A 24,540-nucleotide genomic window follows, 5' to 3' on the forward strand; every position below is an offset into this window, starting at 1 on the left:
CTGTCGTGATGGACTCTTGTGATGAGCCGATTGACAGATGATGGAAGCAGTTAGCTTCCTCCCATAATTGGGGCTTACCAGGGGTTGTAAAAATCTAATAGATAATATTACACACACACACACACACACACACACACACACAATACATTTGTTTGATGTGTTTTTGGTCTCTTTTTAACTTGCCTTATTCCTTTTTTCTTTTTTATATTAGTTTGCATTTTAATGTTTGTTTTTGAAATTTGGAAAAGGTATTTTATATATATATATAAATTATAAGAAAGGTGAACTCCACCTTTTTTCCAATACAGAGATCATAATAAGGATACAATGACCTCCAGCTCTAAAGGAAAAATCCATACTTTAAATACCTTAAAATATTAATAATCTACATTTAAAAAAAAACCTGAGGAAAACAATTATAATACGTTGCTCCCTTAATTTTAATTTAACACATAATAAATTGCCAAGTAGGAATAGCTATATATTTGAAAACGCCATATATATTTCTCTAGTCAATTCAGATTTAGCCCTTGAATTCCAAAGTCAAAAGATTATTTTTCTCCTTGTCTTGTAAGAAAGCAATGGCATTTGGAATTTGATTTCCAAGTCACAAGAAATTTAGTCAAATTATTGTCTCCAAGCAAAGCAGTCCATTAGACCAGCTCAGCTAGGTGAGTAGGTGGCTTCAGTGGCTAAAAACATTGAGCTTGTCAATCAAAAAGGTTGGCAGTTTGGCAGTTCAAATCCCTAGTACAGGTCACCTGCGTGAGCAGGGGGTTGGACTAGATGACCTCCAAAGTTCCATCCAACTCTGTTACTGTTTAGGTCTTTTGGTTCCAATGTCCATTTTTTTTATTGTGGGTATACTGTATATTCCTCTTTCTATCTTTGGGCATACAACAATCTTGCAGTAGATTTCATATAGAAAACCAAAGTCCCATGTTTTCTTCCCATCTGTTTATCTGCCATTCCCAAAAGAAAAACCCCAAGGTTCCATTTCATTGGCGTTTTCCTTTGAGTTCAATCCCAATGAGGAATGTAGCTTTTTTTTAAAAGAGTGCCTTTGTTCCTATATGACATTTTGCCTAATAGGTAGCTGGAAATAATAGGCACCGTTGACTCCCTTGACTTGGGATAGTTGTTTACTGGGGTGATGATGTCTATTTTTAAACAAGCGTTCTTCCTCTATTTGTTTCTCAGAGATAAGAGAGGGTGCTGTTTCTTAAAAATAAACACGGGGTTTAAGGAACAGACTGCTTGTGTGGGGGGTATTCTTAGAAATAATGAAACCTTTTCATGGCAGAATTTGACAGTTTTAGTGGGGTTGGCTTTTAACACCACAACATCACACTCAGAAGTCCTTACTACATTATGCATCACCAGGGCCTCTATCCCAGCTCTGGCAATTGTTGTTTCCTGACTTTGGTCTCACCTCTTCTGAACTCTTCAGTCTGTAATATCTTTGGGTTCTGGGCCCTGGAAGTCTACTCTCCACTCTATCATAGCTGTAGGACAGTGAATTCCAAACCTATGGCACGCATGCCACAGGTGGCATGCAGAGCTGTTCGTTAGGGCACGTGAGGCATTGCCCTGTCAACTCCAGCACACATGCTTTCATTTTTGACCATTTTTTGCCCTCCGGAGGCTTCCCTAAAGCCTCCAGAGAGCGAAAAACAATGCAGCATGCAAGCCGGAAATTCGGGAATGTTCCTGGCGCCTCCGGAGGGCCTCCGGGGGGCAGAGGAGGCCTTTTTTACCCTCCCCAGGCTCCTAGAAAGCCTCTGGAGCCCGGGGAAGGTGAAAAATGGGTCCATCATGAGCCAAAAGCAGAAGGAGCGGGGGGTCACACATGCATACGTGAGGGGGCTCGCACACAAATAATTATGGGTGTGGGCATGCCTGCACATGACCCCATGCGCTCCCCCCACTTTTGGCACGCGATGGCAAAAAGGTTAGCCATCACAGCTGTAGGACAAATGACCGATCTATAGGTAGGGAGTTGGGAAGAGGTTTGAAGAGGGGAAAGCATATGAAACATATGGTGTATCAGTGGCTGTCAGTCTTGATGGCAGTGTGATCATTTCTGAAGGCCATCTGTTAGGGGATTGATCCTCCTTGTGCTTTGTGGCCACCATGAGAACAGATTGCTGGACCAGATGGGCCTGATTCAGAAGGGCTCTTCTTATGGTGGCGTTGGCTCCCAGCTTGGCTGGCTTCAAGAAGAGTTTGGACCATTCATGGAAGCCATGAGAATCAGTGGCTATCAGCTTTGATGGCAGTGTGAGTGCTTCTGGAGGCCATCTGCTGGGAGTCTACTGGTTTTCCTCGTGTAATTAGTTGGCTTAGAGGAGAAAAGGCTGCTAGGCTACTTGGACCAAGGATCCAGTCCATCAGGACATAACTTTGGGTTCTTATGTTAGTTGAGAAGATATTTTTCCATTGTTATCTTTTGCAATAGCCTTTTCCCAGACTTTTGGATGGTAGCCTCCCTGCCATAACTATATACAAAGTTAAGATGGACCTGTTCTACAGAGCTTTTAATGTGTAAGGATTGTTGGTTTGATATAGTCATGTGACTGAGCTGATGGCTTATATTTTTTTTAATTGATACTGGATTTTATGAACTTCCAGGAGTCTTCTTGGACAGAGATTTGTGTGTGTGTGTGTGTGTGTGTGTGTGTGTGTGTAATTGTTCTTTCTGTGTGTATGTAATTACTTGGACATACATTTTTACAAATTCTTACTTTCAAATCCAGTGCTTCTGGACAATTTGATTGATTGAAAAATTGACTCCAAATTGACAGAAAAACAAGTGTGAACGGGAAGATCTGGATCCATCAATCTAAATTATTAACTGGCTTTCTCAGGTCAGATCATTATCTTTGCAGCAACAGGCGTATGTTTCTGCAGCAGAAAAGTTAGTGTCTGTGGTGGTCTAAGAGTTGCATTCAAATTGGGAATTAGAGTCATCTGAAATAATCTTGGAGTTGTTCAGAAAGCTCACTTGTCATCAAGGTCCCTCTGTCTCTCTTTTTTTTTTTGTCACCGAGCACAAAAATAACTATTGCCCATAAATCTGACAGGCAAGGATTCCTGCTGGCATGAATGAGAGAGACAGCACAAAACAGATGGGCTTAGTGAGATGAGTTTGTTTCTGAAAAAGTAGACTCCAAAATAATTTTGGCTCTGTGCCTCTTTCTAGTTGGCTGTTTGGTAATGGCACAGATCTCCCAACATCACTCTCTTATTTGTGGCCAAGTCATCAGTAGAAAGCACACCACAATGTGAATAATCTTATTCTAGGAAGAGTGCAGAGAAGAGCAAAAAAGATGATTAGGGGACTGGAGGCTAAACATATGAAGAACGGTTGCAGGAACTGGGTATGTCTAGTTTAATAGAAAGAAGGACTAGTGGAGACATGATAGCAGTCTTCCAATATCTCAGGGGCTGTCGCAAAGAAGAGGGAGTCAAGCTATTATCCAAAGCACCTGAGGACAGGACAAGAAGCAATGGGTGGAAACTAATCAAGGAGAGAAGTAACCTAGAACTGAGGAGAAATTTCCTAATCAGTGGAACAACTTGTCTGCAGAAGTTGTGAAAGCTCAAACACTGAAAGTTTTTAAGAAGATGTTGGATAGCCATTTGTCTGAAATGGTATAGGATTTCCTGCCTAGGCAGGGGTTGGACTAGAAGACCTCCAAGGTCCCTTCCAACTCTGTTATTCTGTTCTATTCTATTCTATTCTATTCTATTCTATTCATGATCTCATATCTTAAGCACTGTTTCTCCAGCTTGGCATGCTGGCTGGGGAATTCTGGGAGTTGAAGTCTTAAAATTGCCAAGGTTGAGAAACACTATTGCTGTAATACAGAGGCACAATGGTCTGCTCTTAAGTGAAAACTTTGTTGTCTTTGTCTCTAGAGCAGTGTTTCTCAACCTTAGCAACTTGAAGATGTCCGGACTTCAACTCCCAGAATTCCCCAGCCAGCTGGGGAATTCACTGGCTGGGGAATTCTAGGAGTTGAAGTCCGTACATCTTCAAGTTGCCAAGGTTGAGAAACACTGCTCTAGAGCTTCTGTCCAGTGCCATTTATCAAGGGTAGACATATACCATGTCTTGTCAGCAGAAACTCAGTATTTGCTGTTCTCTACTGGTGGTTTGGAGTTTTGCAGACTGGAAATGGCACAGAGGAACAATGGAAGGCGGGCGAAAAGAGTTACTCAGGAGTAATTATTAGGGAGCCATTTTAGTGAAATAGTTAATGTGGTGGCCTAGAAACCAGGAGATTGTGTATTCTAGGCTGTTAAGTGCCAGGGAAATCAAAAGACCCAGGCAGTTCAAATGAATATAAAGATCTATTTGCAAGCACAAGCGCTCTACAAGAATCTGACTTACTAACAGTCCAAGAAAATTGATGGTAGATAAGAGTTACAAGAATTCAAAGTGAGCTGGACTTAAGTCTCTTGGGTATGGAGGGACTCATGACTGATGATGCATTTGACTCCTCTTGCAGGCTCATCCTGATCATTTCCTACATAGGCATGAAATCTGGCCGAATTACTTTGGGCCAGTCATTCTCTCATTGCAATAGAGTGGAAAAAATAGGAGGCAGGAGTATTTAGGTATGTTCACTGCAGAGGTGGTATTCAGCAGGTTCTGACCAGTTCTGGAGAACCAATAGCGGAAATTTTGACTAGTTCGGAGAACTGGTAAATACCACCTGTGACTGGCCCCACCCCCATCTATTCTCTGCCTCCTGAGTCCCAGCTGATCGGGAGGAAATGGGGATTTTGCAGTAACTGTCCCCTGGAGTGGGGTGGAAATGGAGATTTTACAGTATCCTTCCCCTGTCACGCCCACCAAGCCATGCACACCTACCAAGCCACGCTCACAGAACCGGTAGTAAAAAAAATTGATTCCCACCTTTGGTTCACTGCCTTGAGTTATATTCATTCTAGCATTGGATTCTCAGTTACTTTCCTACAAGTTCAGTGATTCATCACCACCACCCCTTGCCCCCTTGGACATTAAATTTGGCTTTCAGAATCTGGGTATTCCAGGGGGTAGAACTGTATTATTTTAACCCTCTCTACATTCTCAGGTGAGACATTCTCCAGAAACATGTAAAACATCAGAAGGAAACATAAATACATCTCAAATCGCATTACTTTATTATTATTTTGTTCCTTTGTTTTGAGTAAGATGGCTAATCTCCTCTTCCAGACCTCTAAACCTCTAAACAGTTGCTCCTCACAAGGAGACCACACAATAGCAATAGCAGTTAGACTTATATACCGCTTCATAGGGCTTTCAGCCCTCTCTAAGCGGTTTACAGAGTCAGCATATTGCCCCCAACAATCCGGGTCCTCATTTTACCCACCTCGGAAGGATGGAAGGCTGAGTCAACCCTGAGCCGGTGAGATTTAAACAGCCGAACTGCAGAACTGCAGTCAGCTGAAGTAGCCTGCAGTGCTGCATTTAACCACTGCGCCACCTCAGCTCCTCCAGATAAGTGTTATCTTGTGATCTTCTTGTGAGAAGCCACTGTTGGAGCACTTGTGGGTGATCCCAAGTCCTCTCTTTGTCCAGGGAGGAATTATTAAAGAGCTGGTGTATTCACCAGCTCTGCATTCCATTTCAGTTGTTGGTCCCGCTTTTCATGGAGTTGTCTTTAGTCTGCCATTTCTTTCCTGAAAGCCTGCTCAATCAGATATTAGTGGTTATGGCCAGGGGATCCTTTACACAGCCACACTGGAATAGCAGCTGTGGCCCTTTTCAGAATGACATGCCTGGACAATAGTGACTTCTGCCTTAGTTACTAAGGACCCTGGATTACCGTAACACATTCTAATTGGTGCTGCCCTTGATTTAGATTTAGATTTTAGATTTTATTAATATTTGTAGGCCGCCCTTTTCCCTGAGGGGACTCAGGGCGGCTCACATAAAATCAGGGAGGGGGAATACAGACATTGACATAGAGACATATAATAAAATAGTAAGCAACATACATTCATCATTCGGGAGGGGCGGCTATCCTTATCCCCAGGCCTGACGGGCTAGCCAGTTCTTAAGGGCTGTGCGGAAGGCCTGGACGGTGGAGAGGGTACGAATCTCCACGGGGAGCTCGTTCCAAAGGGTCGGGGCTACTACTGAGAAGGCCCTCCTCCTTGTAGTTGCCAGCTGACATTGGCTGGCCGATGGAATACGGAGGAGGCCTAATCTATGTGATCTTATTGGTCGCAGGGAGGTAATTGGCAGAAGGCGGTCTCTCAAGTATCCAGATCCACTACCATGTAGGGCTTTATGGGTGACTAGTAACACCTTGAAGCGCATCCGGAGATCGACAGGCAGCCAGCGCAGCTCGCGGAGGATAGGTCTTGATGACTACTTGGAAGCTGCAATTAGTTTTAAATGGTGATACTTGCTTGTTGGCCAGAGAGCTGTTACAGCGCATTAACAATTAAGTTGGGTCATGGCGCTTGCTGCCAGGGGATTTCCAAGAATAATTTTAAGTGCTTTAATAGAACTCAAAATAACATTCAAAGCCATTCGGGGCTCAGGTCAACAATATTTAAAGGACCATCTTTTCCAGTCTAGTCCCTTCTGTGCGTTTAATCCAGGGGTCCCCAAACCAGAGGTGAAATGCTCTAAAGTCTGCTATCAATTCGCTCTGGTACCGGTTGCTTTGTGCGTGTTTTGTGCGCATGTGCATTGGATTAAGAAGCCTTTTCTGAGTATGCAGTAGGGGTAGGTTCCGGTAGTCACTACTGCTGTTTTGCTTGTTGGTGTGCTGTGCGCACATGCACTTGATATGTGCTGTGCATGCTTGATGTGCACTGTGCGTGCTTGGTGTATGATGTGCGCACATGTGCAGAGCAATTTTTATTGCTCTATGTATGTGCAGAAGCAAAAAACAAGACGCTGTAGGCGCTGCCGGGAGAACCTGTTTGGGGGTGTGGCAGGCCTGGGTCGCTGCTGGTTCCAGTGACCCAGGCCGCCAAACTACTGCCAGTTTGGCCGAACCTGTCCAAACTGGTAGGAACCCACCACTGGTCTGCAGGTAAGTAGAGCAGCGATTTCCTGCTTCCTAGCGAATATAAATTGCGCGGCACTGCTGATTGTTGCACAGCTGATTATTGAAACTTCCAGTTCGCCCGAAACCGGTAGTAAAAAGAATGCTAAAAAGAGTAGAGTAGAGTAGAGTAGAGTAGAGTAGAGTAGAATAGAATAGAATAGAATAGAATAGAATAGAATAGAATAGAATAGAATACTTTATTTGGTCAAGTGTAATTAAACACACAAGGAATTTGTCTGATGCAGTACAACAACAACATCATAAACTCCTTCGATATACTCATAGACTTTTTATGAGTCCATATTGATCGATTTGAGAAAGCCTGCTTTAAATCAAGAAGGGATCCTTTGGGAATTGTACCAAGGTTTAGAAGTCTGGAGACAAGTCTTAATAACAGCCTGGACTCTTATTTCTTTATTAAATTGAGATTCACGTGATATGATTTTTCTTTATTTGGGTCAGAAGCACCTACAAATCATACACATATAACATTCAACACTGAGCAAATAAAGTAGGAATAAAACTGGTCAGAGAAATATAGCACATGTAAAAATATGTGGAATAAATAGGCTTAAAACTAAACAACATTCGTCTAATATCGGGCCATGTTGACAGCATTTTCTCATGCCAACCATGAGGTCTTCCTCCATACATGTTGAAGGACATCATACGTCCCATAGCATGTGCGAGAGGGATTGTTCTTCTCTACATTCACACAGAGTATCTGGGATATGATGTGATGATATATATATGATATGATATGTAAGTTTTCTGGTGAGGTAAGGCATGCCCCCACTTTGTTAAAGGCGATGAAGATAGTAACATTTGTGGGGATGTTACTATTTACTCATGTTATTTTTACCCACATTAATTCCCATCTGGTTTTAGGTATTTAAAGCTGGTTAATTTTAATGGACCATGCGGAGCATAATTTATCTGTTACAAGCCACCCAGAGTTTCTACACTGGGGCAGTGGTGAGATTCAATTTTTTTTACTACCAGTTCTGTGGGCGTGGCTTGGTGGGTGTGGCAGGGGAAGCTTACTGCAAAATCCCCATTCCCTCCCGATCAGCTGGGACTCGGGAGGCACAGAATGGATGGGGGCGGGGCCAGTCAGAGGCGGTATTTACAGGTTCTCCGAACTACTCAAAATTTCCGCTACCGGTTCTCTAGAACTGGTGAGAACCTGCTGAATCCTAGCTCTGATCACTTGGGCAACATACAAATTCTATCATTAACTTTGCTTTCAGGGAAACACCTACAGCTTCTTTGAAGGACAAACATGCCAGGATAAAGCATGAGACACGCACAAGCATGAGGTTGCATATAATATTTATACAGGTATTTAACACACTTACAATGTGTAATCAACAGGAAGCCTGTCCTCGTGAACATTTTGATAGTGAACATCCTGAAGTCGTACAATAAAAGGAATTATTGCCATGAGAGGCACCAGAAACATGATGGCAAGCCTATGGCATACGAGCCACAGTTGCCACACAGGGTCTTTGGGCCTCTCTGCAGGCACGCGAGCCGTCGCCCTAGCTTAGCTCTGCCACGCATGTTCACGTGCCTCCCACCGGCCAGCTGGTTTTCAGGTGTCTGCTGTACATGACGGGGGAGGCTCATGCAGGAGACAGAAGTGCATGCATGGGAGGGGCACACGTATATGCAGGGCGCACACGGGAGGTCACACATGCATGCATGGGGTGATGGGAAGTGTTGTGCGGGCATTACATTATGGGTCGCGCATGGGTGTGCTTTTGGCACTTGACGCCGAAAAGGTTAGCCATCAATGCACTAGAATTTTCCCTCGGACTATAGAAGTGAGGGATTGAAAGTATTTTCCCAAGCAACTACTCCTAAATCTTCCAGAGAAAGCTAGCGAACAAGAGGGTGAATCAAGTAGGCAAGGCAACAGATTGGATTTTTGAAAAATAAATAAGGAGAAGTAATTGATGACTTGTCTTGATTGAACTCTTGCAGTGCGAGGGAGAGAGAAACAGAGATGGTGGTACTTCCAGTCCCTCCTTACTGCAAGGAAAGGCAATCATTTCTTAGATGGGCACTGCAAATTTGTTTGTTTATTTGTTTTCTGGCTTCCAAGGAGGTGTGTTCTGGGATGCAGAGACATTAAGCTACCTCCTTGTATAAAAATAATAACAACAACATAAACAACATACTGTCATTGATCAATTTGGGAAACCCTGATTTAAATCAAGAAGGGATCCTTCCTCCATTTTCCTGGAAGTCCCCCCCCCCCCCCCGCCTAATAGCAGCTCACCTCGTCTAAGTTTGAAAGATAAGAGTTGAGCCTGGTTGTCTATGGAGATTCTCAGTCATCCAGGTCATAGCTGTCCCAAAGGTTCTGCCCTCCCCCTCAAGAGATAACTGGACTTGACGCTCAGCTGAGCTGAGCTGAAGAAGCTTCTTGAATGCGAAGTGAAATGTCTTCAAAAGAAAAACCAGAAAGGCCAGTTGCCTTTTGAAAAAAAAAAGCATGTTTGGGGCAATTGTCCCGGGTTAGTACCTGAAAAGAGGATCACAGGGAATTTCAGGGCTATAGAAGTAGAAGTAAAAAATAATCTAGAAGATAACAGCAAACAATTTATGTTTATATATCTCTCTCTATATAACTCTGTCTCTTTCTCTATCCATCCATCCCATCCTCCCTCCGTCCATCCATCCATCCATCCATCCATCCATCCATCCATCCATCAACCTATCAACCTATCAACCTATCAACCTATCAACCTATCAATCTATCAATCTATCAATCTATCAATCTATCAATCTATCAATCTATCAATCTATCAATCTATCAATCTATCAATCTATCAATCTATCAATCTATCAATCTATCATGCTGAGCCATAACTCTGTCTCTATCTCTGTCTCTCTCTCCATCCATCCATCCATCCATCCATCCATCCATCCATCCATCCATCATCTGTCTGTCAGCTGAGCCCTAACTCTGTCTCTGTCTGTATCTCTATCTCTGTCTCTCTATCCATCTATCTATCTCCCAATCTCCCTATCTCTCTCTCTCTCATCTATCTATCTATCTATCTATCTATCTATCTATCTATCTATCTATCTATCAATCATCTATCGAGCCATAGCTCTGTCTCTATCTCTGTCTCTCTCTCCATCCATCCATCCATCCATCCATCCATCCATCCATCCATCCATCCATCCATCATCTGTCTGTCTGTCAGCTGAGCCATAACTTTGTCTCTATCTCTATCTCTATCTCTGTCTCTCTCTCCATCCATCCATCCATCCCTCTATCTACCTACCTATCTATCTATCTGTCAGCAGAGCCACCTTTTTGAATTGTTTTTGACTGAGTCATACTTTTGAAAGACTCAACATCTAATTTTTTTTCTTGAAAGTGTCATGGAGACAAAGCTTGCTACCTGCTGTCCTCAAATCAAACTGCTCTCCATTTTTTTTAAAAAAATTAATGGGGTCACATCTCCTCCTGTTCATAATTTTTGACAGGTTCATTATTCAGGAAATTGTATTTGCACTTGTATAACACCAGTTAATTCCTCTGTTGCATCATGAAGTTATTAGTCAGGAAGCAAAGACTGGTAATGCAGAGCATTCTAAGAAATTGTAGATACCCCCCCCCCAATCATGCATCTATCCATCCATCTGCAAGATAATTTGGTGTATATAAAAAGGCATGTCCAGTTTCTTCTTCCACGTGAGGCCTTTTTTTCATATCATCATTCTGCCCCATTCATAGTATTTCATAAGATCTTCAGATAGTGGTGAGATTCAGCCAGTTCAGGCCAGTTTGGGAGACCCGGTTGTTAAATTGCTGGCTGGCCCACCCCTTACTGCCCTGCCTATTCCAGGAGTCCTCCCATGGCACGTTTTTGCTCCCAGAAGGCTGTAGGGAGGCCTACTAGGCAAAAAATGGGGTGTGGTGGGGTGGTATGACCCCCCTAGCCCGTTTTTGCTCCGGGGGGGGTGGTGGTTTTAGGAGGCCAAGTGATGCCTGTCACACCCCTTGGCCACACCCACCATGGCCACACCCACCCAGCCAATCATTAGGGCAGAGATCCAGTTGTTAAATTATTTGAATCCCACCACTGCCTTCAGATGTTATCATCTATTTGTAAACATCCAATGTTTACCCACCATGAACTTCCATCTTCTCCCTTTTTAAGAAGATTCAGTAACCAGGGAAAAAATACATATATCATGCCTTTGAATAACCATGCCAGAAGCGCATAGGCAACAAACCAGTCAGTTTGATCTAGTGGCTAAGGCTCCAGGCTAGAAACCAGGAGACTGTGAATTCTAGTTCTGTCTTAGGCATGAAAACCAGATGGGTGACTTTGGGCCAATCCCCAGGAGATTTGTGTGTTCTAGTCCCGCTTTAGGCATGAAATTTGGGTCAGTCCCTAATCTCTCAGTCCATGATGTCCATGAGATTCGGACAATAAGACATTTGGTCAATTCCTGTCACAACCAATAGATTAACACTAGGTTGATCCAAAAAAACAGTCCTTGCAATTGTGGGAAAAGCTCTAAGAAAAAAATATATTCCAAGAATATCCCCGTTTTGTAAATTGAAATCAACAAAGCTATTCTCAGAGAATTCAATTACTTTTTCCCAAGTATTGCTATATTTGAATATAATCCCTATGTCAGAGTGCACACAGTGTGACTATTTTGAGACAACCCAGGAGCAAAATACAGTAAACAGGTTTGTCTTTCAAATAGTGGTTTATCTACAAGGAATATATACATACATATACTAGGCAAAGTCAGGCAATCAATCATCAACTATAGCACAGAAGCACACACAGACAGTGAGATACACCCTCACAGGGCCTCTTTCATATTACAGTCTCTTAAAGCGGTAGCAGTCAAATAACCCTGCTGGCTCGTTGCTACCATTGCATCATCATTACAGCATTACAACATCACAGCAGCTGTTCAACTATTAAATCATTACCTTAGCACACTACAATCACAGATGAACCCAAAGCAAATATAAACTATCCCAAATCCCATCCAACCTCTAACCAGGTTTGTTCTGATTTGCTTCTTATAAAAGGAGCCGAGGTGGCGCAGTGGTTAGGGTGCAGTACTGCAGGCCACTTTAGCTGACTGTGATATGCAGTTCAGCGGTTCAAATCTCACCGGCTCAAGGTCGACTCAGCCTTCCATCCTTCCGAGGTGGGTGAAATGTGGGGGCAAGTTGCTGACTCAATTTGCTAAAAAAAATTTGTAAACTGCTTAGAGAGGGCTGAAAGCCCTATGAAGCGGTATATAAGTCTAATAAATAAATAAATAAATAAAGTCTGTCTCAAACCTAGCTAATTCTTCGTGACTATCTTTTTGGTGTTTTCTTGGGCAATACTGAAGAAATGTTTTGCAATCATCTTATTTTACATTATTTCCCCAGACTAGTCCTTTGGGCCTTAATCACACATCCAGATACTAACTGGATCTAACCCTAATTGGCTTTTTCTGGAATCAACCATGCTCAGCAGGGACTGCATTTGGAATCCAATCTAGCTTTTCCTGCCTTCTTACACCTATATTAGAGTATGTTGCAAAAATAATTATGCTATTATAGAGGAAGCTTTAATAGACACGAAAGGTAAATAATTGGATCATCCATGATACCAGTAATCCTTGAATTACACCTAGTTGTTTCATGACCATTCAAAGATAAAACGGTATTGAAAAAGTGACTTATGATATGACTGGTCCTTGCATTTATGACCATTGCAGCATCCCCATGGCCATGTGAACAAAATATGGGTGCTTGATAATCAGCATCTATTTACCGCATCCTGGGTTTGTGAGTTCACCGTTTGTGACTTTCCCAGCCAACCTTTGACAACTAAAGTCGATGGGTGCAGATGGATTCACTTTAATGACCCGTGGTTCACTTAACTGCTTAACAACCATGGCAAAAAGGTCATAAAATTAGAAGCGACTCACTTAACAACTTCCTTGCTTAGCAACAGAAATGTTGGTCCCAATTGTGGTCGTAGGTTGAGGACTAACTGTATTGCAGAACAGGCAATCAAAAAGGTTGGGATTTTTTTAATGGAAAGTAGGGATCATAGAGGTCAGTGATGGTGAACCTTTTTCACCTCGGGTGCCAAAAGCACACACACACGCACACGCTATCGCGTACGCTCATGTGCCCACCCCCAAAATTTAATGCCCTCCACCCATGCCCCCTGCACATGCATATGTCACCCACCCCCCCACGACCCTGGGCATGCGCTCACAGTTTTCTTGGAGGCCAGAAACGGGCCTGGTAGGCCCATTCCCCCCCTCCGGGTCAAGAGGCTTTCTAGGAGCCTGGGGAGGGTGAAAACAGCCTCCTACACCCCCCAGAGGCCCTCAGGAGGTCAGAAATAGCCTGTTTTCCAATTTCTGGTGGGCCCGGTAGGTCTGTTTTTTCCCTCCCCAGGCTCCAGAGGCTTTCAGAGGCAACACGCAAACCGGAAGTTCGGGAACGGGCTTCCAGGTTGCCCATTGGGCCATTTTTCTCCCTCTGGAGGCTTCAGGGAAGTCCATTCCCGAGTTTGTGGGTTGGGCAGTTTTTCGCCCTTCAGGGAAGCCTCTTGGGGGCAAAAACCGGCCAAACCCAAGGCCGAAAATCAGCTGGCCAGCACATGCATGTGCGCTGGAGCTGATAGGGCAACACCTTACGTGCCCTCAGAAAAGGCTCCGCATGCCACAGATTTGCCATCATGGATATAAGTTTATTCACTCCAGAAAGCAAGTTGTCTCATTGCCCAGTGAGGCAATTAGGCACTTTCTTCCATGAGCTTTACTCAAGAGAAAACAACCATTTTTCAAACATCAATTCAGTCCCTTATTTTAAGCCAGAGCACAGTACGTCCTATCCTAACAGGTTTTCACACCAATAAGAGGAGACCCAATTATCAAGCTGATTTCTGAAGAGATCCTGGCAAGTTGCTAATCTTTGAAATTCATGAATCCAGAATTCTACAATACAATAATTTTCCCTAAGCATCATGCCAAGCCTTTCCTGAAGCATCACAGTCTCCAGTAACATGGCTTACTGTTGAGAGAGAAAGTTGGGAGGGGTTCAGAGATACCTTTTGATTTTGTTTGTTTGTTTCTTGCCTTGAATATATTTAGATGGACTATACGGACCCCCCAATTCTGCGAAAGAAAACCTAGCTCTGCCCAATGGCCAGGTTCCAGGTGGGGGCATTCTATACTGGAGATAGTTAGTGAGCCACAAAGACGATCCTACCTCTGAGTGACTTATCCCACCTAGAACATGCCAGAGTATATTCATAGACTGGAATAGACATGGTGACAGGTCAGCCAATGGGGACTGTTGGGAAAGTGAAATATAGTATTTGTTTCTAAAGGCTCACAAGAGACAGTTTTGAAGCCTGGGTGTGGCTTAGACTTGCTGAACTGTATATAAGAGTTGCTTTGGCCTCTGTAACTTTTGCTCAGCCTCTGTACAATGTAGGTCTCTGTATCTCTCTACTCTGTAATGACCAGTCTGAACCAGTAGGAACTCACCTCTGGGTGTAGCTGTCGGGTGGAGATTTTGTTTAGTTGAAGCCTTAACAACTTATTTGTAAGGAAGAGGTTACACTCGAACTTGTGTGTCTTTGCACCTTTTAAAATACCGTCTATCCCAATGTTGTGTCTAGACTTGTATGAAATTTTAGTTTAATATGTCAGAGTTATGCTAATCTTGGGCTAAATTATCTACCCTACAAAAGTGACTTGTTTTTCTACCACATTAGGTCAGAGAGACTTTGGATTAGTTTGAAATGTTTTGGCATTTTTTCCTTTTCTTTTGCTCTTGCCAAATTACACAAGATGCCATCCTGTGTTTTTGTTTTTCCTGTTCTGCATCTCTATCCTGTGGCAACCTCGCTGGTTTCTTCATCTGGGGGAAAAAAAACCTCACGAAAAAAGCTGTCTCTGTCTTCTTATTTTCCATGATGCCCTGTTTTATTAATCCATTTTCAAACAAACATGCATAACATAAAAATGATCAATCACCAAAGAGAATGAAAAAAAATTGCACAACAAGAAAACATCAAAAGAGGGGGAAAAAAAACCCCAAAACAAAAATGTCTGTAATTGCAACTTTCTTCTGATGCCATGTGCTGGGATTTTATTAGATTTTGGAAGCCCACAAGATGTATTATGACAGAAAGGACATATACATAGACACATATCCTTCTCTATATTTTAATTATGGTAAACGTAGGTGTTTTTTTTTTGTCAGGCATGATGCTCATCTGCTGTGTTTTTAGATTTTGTATGGCATGTATTTCATGTAGTTTTTCTAGTTTTTACTATAAGCTGCTTAGAGTCACACATGTGAGATGAATGTCCATACAAATTAAATAAATAAGTAAAAAGATACTCTATAGAAGAGGTCAGAACTGGCAGGAACCCACCCCTGGCGTGGCATCAAAAAGGAGGCTACATAGGACGTTTTGGAGTTGGGGCGAACTGGTCCAAACCGGCTGAATACACCTCTGGGTGGCAGTTTTCTGCTACCGATTTGAGTGAACCAGTCCGCATGAGCAGCAGTGATCCAAAAATCATCTGGCCAGTGGGAGGTGGAGTGAGCTGGGTGATGGCTCATGTGCCCGCAGAGAGGGGTCCGTGTGCCATCTGTGGCCCACATGCCATAGGTTCGCCATCACAGATACAGAGTGACCTATTGGAACTTTAGTAGAGAACGGGGAACTTCAACCAGAGATAGATTGCAGAGTATGTCTGCTATTGACAGAAGAAAATAAATGCTCCCATTAATGCCAAATGAGCTACTTTTACTTATTTAATAGGATTGGGAGTTAACTCCAGCTTTTTTCCTTTTCCTTTTCCTTTGTGTGTTCCGACATAGGAACCCAATTAAGCATGACTTTTCTGCAAAATGACAAAAAAAAACCTGTCCTTCGCAACATCAAGCGTAACCGTCCTTCAATCTCTTCGAGATGTTTTCCTTTCCTTCACCGCTAACATTGTTTTCTCTCACTCCTTTTCTCTCAGAGGAAATGGATCAATCCCCCGCCGTGCGTTCTGAATATCTGGTCTCAGGGATCCGAACTCCTCCTGTCCGAAGGAATAGCAAGCTAGCCACGTTGGGCAGGATTTTCAAACCATGGAAGTGGAGGAAAAAGAAGAACGAGAAACTGAAGCAGTCATCTACAGGTAAGTGGGAGGCATCATCACCTGTATGGCAGAACAAAGTTAAGGGCCGGACTTCCTTGTAAGTGGGCAGTTGGGAGGCAGATTGCTGTGTATGCCAGGACCATACAATTGCACACTTGTTTGCAAGTGTGGCCAAAATAGAAAGGATTCTCTAGGGCAGTGTTTCCCAACCTTGTCAACTTGAAGATGTCCGGACTTCAACTCCCAGAATTCCCCAGCCAGCGAATGCTGGCTGGGGAATTCTGGGAGTTGAAGTCCGGACATCTTCAAGTTGCCAAGGTTGAGAAACACTGGCTTAGAGAGTGCTGTAAAGCACTATGAAGCGGTATATAAGTCTATGTGCTGTTGCTATTGCTAGTGAAAATTCTGGGAGTTGAAGTCCGGACATCTTCAAGTTGACAAGGTTGGGAAACACTGCTCTAGGGTTCCAAATACAGCTGTCCTGAGAATTGTGGCTTTTGTTCTTTAAGCAGCAAATGTCAAAGGCCGGTGCCTTAATGGAAACTATGTGGGAAGTAGCTGATACAATTTCAGAAGTGCAGTTGAACAAACATTTTGGAAGTCTAGCCTAGTTCCCATGATAATGGGAATCTAATCAATTCCCATGATAGTTGAAAGAGGAAAAAAACATGTCTGTTTATACACACACACACACACACACACAGACACAGACACACAGAGGGGGGGATAGGGAGAGATTAGAGAGAGAGATGATGGATGGATAAATAGAGATAGAAAGGGATGATAGCTAGAAGATAGATAGATAGATAGAGATAGATAGATGATAGATAGATGATAGATAGATGATAGATAGATAGATAGATAGATAGATAGATAGATAGATAGATAGATAGATAGATAGATAGATAGAGATCAGAAGTGGGTTGCTCCTCGGCCGAACCGGGCTGAACCGGTAGTGGTATTTTTCCTGGGTCGTAGAACCAGTAGTCACCCAGGCTTACCATGCCCCTGAACCAGTTTCCTCACCACCGCTGATGTCGCCACCATGTTGTTTTATAGTGACCGCACATGCGCAGTTCACTGTAAATTGTTCTGCGCATGCGTGAAGAACAATTTACATTGAACTGCACACACAGGCGCAGCAAACTGGTAGTAAAACCGGCAGCAACCCACCCCTGATAGAGATGGATGGATGATAGATAGAGAGATAGATATATAGAAAGATAGAGAGATAGAGATAATAGAGAGAGAGAAATAGAAATAGAAATGGATGGATGGATGGATAGGCAGGCAGATAGGCAGGCAGGCAGATGATGGATAGATGTAGATACAGGAGATATTATAATGCATCTTTTCTTCATATATAATTTGTTTTAAAGTTCAACACAGAACACCAAGGAACTGGTTAGTTGGGTGCCTCTACATAATAATTCTTATTAGGAAATCTCATCCTTTCTATTATTATTATTTTTTCTCGTCACCGCACTCGATTTCAAGCGTGACTACTTTTGCTTTTTGTTCGTTTGTTTTTTTCTTTGTTCCTTCTGTGTGACAAGGGATTGCCAAATGCGAACAAGTGGCATACTCAGCTTGTATGATAAAGTTCCACCACTTTGGTACAACAGAAGATTAATGCATAGGTACAGAATAAGATCAGTGGTCCTGGTTGCTTTTCAATCTGTTAGATGGCCTCCTCTGGTTCAAAATGACTCTAGAAAGGAGTCTAAAATAAACATCCCCCGATTATTTGGGGAATTCGGCATGTAGCCTTCAGCCATGCTCAGCTTCATTGATAAAATTCATCAACCTTACTTTTGTTGAGATTCACAGCTTATATTATAAAGGTTGGTAACTGTTCTACTGTCTCTGTACCTATTACGGTAGCCCAATAGATTGACCTTTAGCAGATTAAACATTTTGAAGGCTGCATCTTAATATAGTTTTATTTGCTACCTTTCTTCACAATTCTGCAACTGTTAGCAAAAGTATCTTGTTGAGAACTGCCTTATATTAGGATAAACTAAGTTGTGCAACATTATCAACTCCAACTATCAGCAGCTCTTCGAGTCTCTGAAAGATCCCTAACCCCACAATTTGCTTTTAAACCAAGAAACCCTAAGCAGGTGAGACAATATTTCAGAGCCAGTGATCTGGTAGGAATACTGTGAACATCTCATGGACACTTTCCCAACATGGACATCATCAGAGGAGGTTCACCTGTTCACAAACGGCTGCCACTCAGAGGTGGTATTCAGCCCATTCGGACTGGTTCACTCAAACCAGTAGCAGAAACCTGCCACCCAGAGGTGTATTCAGCCGGTTTGGACTGATTCGCCCCGGCTCCAAAACATCCTATGTAGCCTCCTTTTTGATGCCACGCCAGGGGTGGGTTCCTGCCAGTTCTGACCTCTTTTATAGAAGAGGTTCCACAAATCTACTGTGCCATTTAGAACCGGTTCCAGCTCCCACCCACCGCCCATCCGCACCATGCTTGCCCTGCCAGCTGCTCACTGATTGGCTGGCTCACCAATTGCCCCACCCACCTCTAAGAGTCCTGTCTAAACCTTAAAGTCTTAAAGTTGTCACGTTTGAACATCCCTGGGTTTTTTTTCTCTAAAGGATTAGGGGTGCAAGGGTCTTGTAACTTGACAGCTTTAAGACTTGCGTGCTTCAATGCCAGAGTTTCTGAGCCAACATGATTGGAGGAGGAATTGTGGGAATTGAAGTCCACAAGTCTTAAAGCTTTCAAGTTTGAACACCCCTGGGTTTTTTTTCTAAAGGGTTAGGGTTGCAAGGGTCTTGTAACTTGACAGCTTTAAGACTTGCATGCTTCAAATGCCACAGTTTCTGAGCCAACATTTTGGTTGCTAAGCAAGAGCATCAGCTGGCTGGAGAATTCTGGGAATTGAAGTCCGGACATCTTCAAGTTGCCAAGGTTGAGAAACACTGCTCTAGGGAGCGGTGCTCATCTCTGTTTCAAAGCCGAAGAGCCAGCGCTGTCCGAAGACATCTCCGTGGTCATGTGGCCGGCATGACTAAATGCCAAAGGCACATGGAACACTGTTACCTTCCCACCAAAGGTGGTCCCTATTTTTCTACTTGCATTTTTACATGCTTTCAAACTGCTAGGTTGGCAGAAGCTGGGACAAGTAAAGGGAGCTCACTTTGTTATGTGGTGCTAGGGATTCAAACCGCCGAACTGCCGATTTTTCTGATCGACAAACTCCGCATCTGAGCCACTGAGCCTCTGTGTCCCTTAGAATGTAGTACTGCAGCTAATTCTGCTGATTGCAGGCTGCCAGCAGTTTGGCAGTTCAAATCTCACCAGGCTCCAGGTTGACTCAGCCTTCCATCCTTCCGAGGTGGGTAAAATGAGGATCCCAGATTGCTGGGGGGAAAATGCTGACTCTGTAAACTGCTTAGAGAGGGCTGGAAAGCATTGTGCAGAGGTCTATAAGTCTAAGTGCTATTACTATCATTAATCAAATGCCACAATCAAATGAATTCATTATACCCAATGAGAGTGTCCCCCCACCCCCTGCCAGAAACTGGGAGTAAATCCAGAATGTGGCAAAAAGTGTCAAAAGTTGTGATCATGTGATTGTGGGGTGCTGCAAACAGCTGTAAATGCAAGCTGCTTGCCAACCACTCAAAATGCGATCAAGGGATTATGTGCGTGTGTGTGTGTGTTGTATGTGTGGTATGTGCATATGTGACCATTGGGACTTTGAAATTGGGTGATAAGTACATTTTGGGGGGGAGTCTGTCATAACTTCAAGCAGATGCTAAGCCACTGGTCATTAAGTGAGGATTACCTGTAGTGTGGTTGCCAAGAGTGCTATTTGAGGATAAGCCAGGAGTTTTCAGTAGGAGATATAGACAAAATACTCAGGATAAATGGCTTTGACGGACTGCATTCAGGGTTTACAGTAAATAAAAGAAAAGAAAATTTTGTAGATAGCCCACAATATCTAGCAATATTTCCAGGGGAAGATCCCGAACAGGAAAATAAAAAATTATGACATTTTTTTTTTAAAAAGCCTAACTTATTATCTCATAATTCAAGAAAAAATATATACTGTAATAAATTTGACAGCATTTAAAATAGAGATACGCAGCCTGAAGCTTCAGAAAAGTCTCATCCCCAAATACACTCCAACCATTTGCACCAAAATGTTATTTTTAGATTTGACAAAGGACAATGGGTGGCAATATCTAGCTCAGCTTGGATGATTTCAAACAAAGCTAAACACGTCAGATTTGATTAGATCTCTCTCCTCTGTCCATCTCCTTTCTCTATCTTCATCCTCCTCCTGCTTCATAGCTTTTCTCCTTCTCCATAACTTTTCACCTCCATTTCCATATCTGCCCATCTCTGTATCTCTCCATCTATCTGCCTCTGACTATTTCTATCTCTATCATCTCTATCCCTATCTCTAATCTTTCTCTCTATTTCTCTCTGTCTCTCTCCGTCTCTCTCATGTGTCTCTGTCTCTGTCTCTTTCTCTCTGTCTTATCTATCTAATCTTCTATCATATATCTGTTGGTCATCTATCTATTCTCTTTGTGTCTCCATCCTCATCATCTTCATCATATCATCATCTGTGTGCGTGTGCGTGTGCATGCACGTGCGTGTGTCTCTCTTTCTCTCTCTCTCTGTCTGTCTGTTTGTCTGTCTGTCTTTCTGTCTGTCTGCCTCTCTCTCTCTCTCTCTCTCTCTCTCTCTCTCTCTCTCTGTCTTATCTATCTAATCTTCTGTCATATATCTGTTGGTCATCTATCTATTCTCTTTGTGTCTCCATCGTCATCTTCATCATATCATCATCATCATCATCATCATCATCATCTCTATCTCAGTCTCTCTGTGTGTGTGTGTGTCTCTCTCTCTGTGTCTCTGTCTTTCTCTGTCTTATCTACCTAATCTTCTATCATATATCTATTGGTCATCTATTCTCTTTGTGTCTCCATCATCATCTTCATCATATCATCATCATCATCATCATCATCTCTCTCTCAGTCTCTCTCTCTCTCTGTGTGTGTCTCTCTCTGTGTGTCTCTGTCTTTCTCTGTCTTATCTACCTAATCTTCTATCATATATCTGTTGGTCATCTATCTATTCTCTTTGTGTCTCCATCGTCATCTTCATCATATCATCATCATCATCATCATCATCATCATCATCATCATCATCATCTCTCTCAGTCTCTCTCTCTCTCTCTGTGTCTCTCTCTGTGTGTCTCTGTCTCTCTCTGTCTTATCTACCTAATCTTCTATCATATATCTATTGGTCATCTATTCTCTTTGTGTCTCCATCATCATCTTCATCATATCACCATCACCATCATATCTCCCTCCCCTCTCTCTCTCTTTCTCTCTCTCTCCTGTGACCCTGTCATAATGGTTTGTTAGTTTATGCTTTTATATTTGTAATGATATTAATGAGGAAGAATCACATGTAGTCTAACTCGCTCTCATCCAAAATATTCTTGCTTCTTGTGTTCCCTTTTTCAGAGAGTTGCCAATAGTTTTGTCTAACTACGAACAGCTTCACCTGGGCCAGCAAAATAAAAGATTAGTTTTCCTACAGAGAATTTAGGGTCCATCAGTACTTTATTAGGTGCCTCTGTGCAAACTATGAACCAAACTGAGATTTCCTGCTTGCAGTTTAGTCTTTACTAAGCTTCTCTCGGCAAGACCTGTTGGCTCCCTCTAGTTTGATCCCTCTTTTCATCATCCTTCCTATTTTAGTGGAAGGGAACTATCAGCCACTACCCCAAAATGCTGACCAATGAACTCTTGGAAATCTATTGGGTTCTCCTAAACTTCTGTAAGGTCACCACTTGTATGTTTTTCTAGTATTGACCGTACCACTGAGCAATAGTTGTGCTTCAACACCTGGAGACAACTGTAGGACACTCTGCATTTTAGAAATCCCACAGTGCTACGATATGATCTCATGCTTACTACATGCTCACTATATATTATTTGAAATTGGAGTCATCCTATTATCTCTTGGTCAAGCTATGGCAAAACTATGACACGAGGTGGGAAAACCAGTGCCCCCAGAGTAGGGTTTTAACCAGCTGGAATAGTTTTTAGTGGTGGATGGGGAATAAGTGGTATATTAATTATTTTAGCTGAGCTATAAAACCAAGTTTATCTCATGATGACACAGAAAGGGCCAGCCTTGGGCTAAGGTAAGTAGCTATTGGCCTGGGGTATCAATGCTGCCTCTCCTTTTGAATCATTCTAAAACTGCCAATCTTTACATTGGTGGGAGGTGATACTATCACTCAAGATAGTCTAGGGATGCCATAGACACTTGATCTGGCACTGAACACAGATAGACAAACTTGAGCATCTGTTAATTCCCTAAAATATTTAGTAATGGCCCTTAGAGATTTCAAAATTGGTCTAGTGGTTAAGGTTTGGTCTAGTTTGGTTTAGTTTGGTCTAATGGTTAAAGCACCAGGCTAGAAATGAAGAAAATATGAGTTCAAGTCCCACCTTAACCATGAAAGACAGCTGGATGACCTTGATCTCTCAGCCCAATTCACAGGATGGGCATTGTGTGGGAAACAAGAAGAGGAGGAAGATGTGTTGGATATGTTTGCTGTCTTGAGTTATTTGTAAAAAATAATAAAGGTGGAATATAAATAAATGAAATATGTTAGCAAGCTGTAATTAATAATGTGAGAAAAGAAGAAAATGAATTGAAGCCATGACTGAGGAACAATTGCAGCGACTATATTTCATTTTTATTATACTTAAATGTAATCAAATTTAATTTTTGTCTACTTCTACTTTACATTTTATCCTTGTATACCAGGGTCCTAGTCTATTCCCAGCATAGACCAATCCTTGGCCCAGAAAAAGTATATATGCAACCTTGCTTTAGGTCTCCTCCTTGAGTGTGATAATGGGAATTGATAGCCTTAGAGATGTGATTTGATGCCCATGGAGGTTTAGGAGAAAAATGTGGGTTCAATTTGATTATAGAAAGAAAAAAAATATTTGTCCTGATTACTATAATCAGTTTGTTTAAAGTCAACTGGGAAAAACTGGATTTGTATCCTCAATCAGACTTTCCTGACCTGACTTGCTTCAATGTAATTTCCACTCCCTTCAGCCAATGTTGACATGCTGGTTGTGGTTGGTACTATCCAATTTTTTTCTGAAAGTTGCGGGCTTAAGAACGACTGCTAGCTCCAAATGATTGAACCAGTCCCCTGAACTGCTTGATGAGGAATGGAATACAAAAATTAGGAATCATTGTTACAGTTTGCATAAAACAGAGTGGGGGGGGGAATGACTTTGACTGGTGGTCTTCCATTCACTATGCCATATTTCAAGCTGGACATCCTTCATTCATTCATGCAGTCTTCTTAGACGATTCATTTCCATTGACTGTCAACTCTGATGTTCCATGTTGATCATACTCACCCCCCTTTTTGCAGTGTTAGAGAAGAAGACGTCCACAAGGCAAAGCCGGGACGAGCTAATTAAGAAAGGCCTCCTGGAAATTATGGAACAAGGCAAGTGAAAGCGATCTTTGTCGTATTGTATTCCCCTCCTTCCTCTTAGAACCCGGCTGTTAAATAATGACGCTAGATGGCTTGGCGCACATAGAGAAGGTCCAGAAAAGGGCAGCAGGAATGCGGAGCTGATTCAATATAGTGTGTTGCCTGAGGCAAAGGAAGAGAAATGGCACTCGCTAAAATTCCATTATACAGTTGTTGGTCACGCTGCAGTTGAATTTTATTTCATTTCCTGCACTAAACAGAAGACTAACCTCAATGGTTTCCTTGCCCCAATTCAATGATTCATAGAATTCTATGAAGCCGCCCAGAGTTGCTATGATAGCACATAAATTTAATAAATAAACACAATCAATGCTTCAGTATTCTATGATTTTGTTGTCTTTGAAAATAGGGTCGTAACTGTGATACTCATACATACTTTTCATCTCATTTACACTGTCTCGGATCTGCTGCGTCAGACCGTTGCCCTATTCTGCCTGAGGGGTTCGGAGAAATTGCTGTAGACCCAAAAATGAAAGGGGAAAAGGTGGAGTGAACTAGGAAGAGACAGATGTGAATAACGTTTGGCAGGCTTTGGAGAGAGGAAAGAAAAACGCTTCTCTCTCTTATCGTTATCTTACAAGATTACGCAGGGGGGAATTGAGGATGATTAAAAGGAAGTGCAGTGCATAGTGAAACTAGAGAATTCGAGTTCATAAAACACAACGGTAGCTGCCAACTCCATTAACTTTAAAAATGGAGTGGACAAATTTTAT

At 42.5% G+C, this 24,540-nt stretch overlaps 1 protein-coding gene across 3 annotated transcripts in view; it reads left to right on the top strand.

Annotated features, from left to right (window-relative positions):
- PHACTR3 (phosphatase and actin regulator 3) overlaps positions 1-24,540 on the top strand; it is a 296,138-nt gene that overhangs the window by 111,289 nt on the left and 160,309 nt on the right. For 2 of the 3 annotated variants that reach the window (XM_087720528.1, XM_087720529.1), the window contains exons 2-3: positions 16,122-16,283; positions 23,702-23,779. In XM_087720528.1, the coding sequence (XP_087576654.1) occupies positions 16,122-16,283; positions 23,702-23,779 (240 nt within the window). The remainder of the gene's footprint in view (positions 1-16,121; positions 16,284-23,701; positions 23,780-24,540) is intronic. The other variant, XM_087720530.1, reaches the window with a different exon arrangement.

This window comes from Thamnophis sirtalis, unplaced genomic scaffold (assembly GCF_051295495.1).
Source record: "Thamnophis sirtalis isolate CommonGarterSnake01/CBP01778 unplaced genomic scaffold, rThaSir2_p1.2 scaffold_7, whole genome shotgun sequence".
NCBI lineage: Eukaryota > Metazoa > Chordata > Lepidosauria > Squamata > Natricidae > Thamnophis > Thamnophis sirtalis.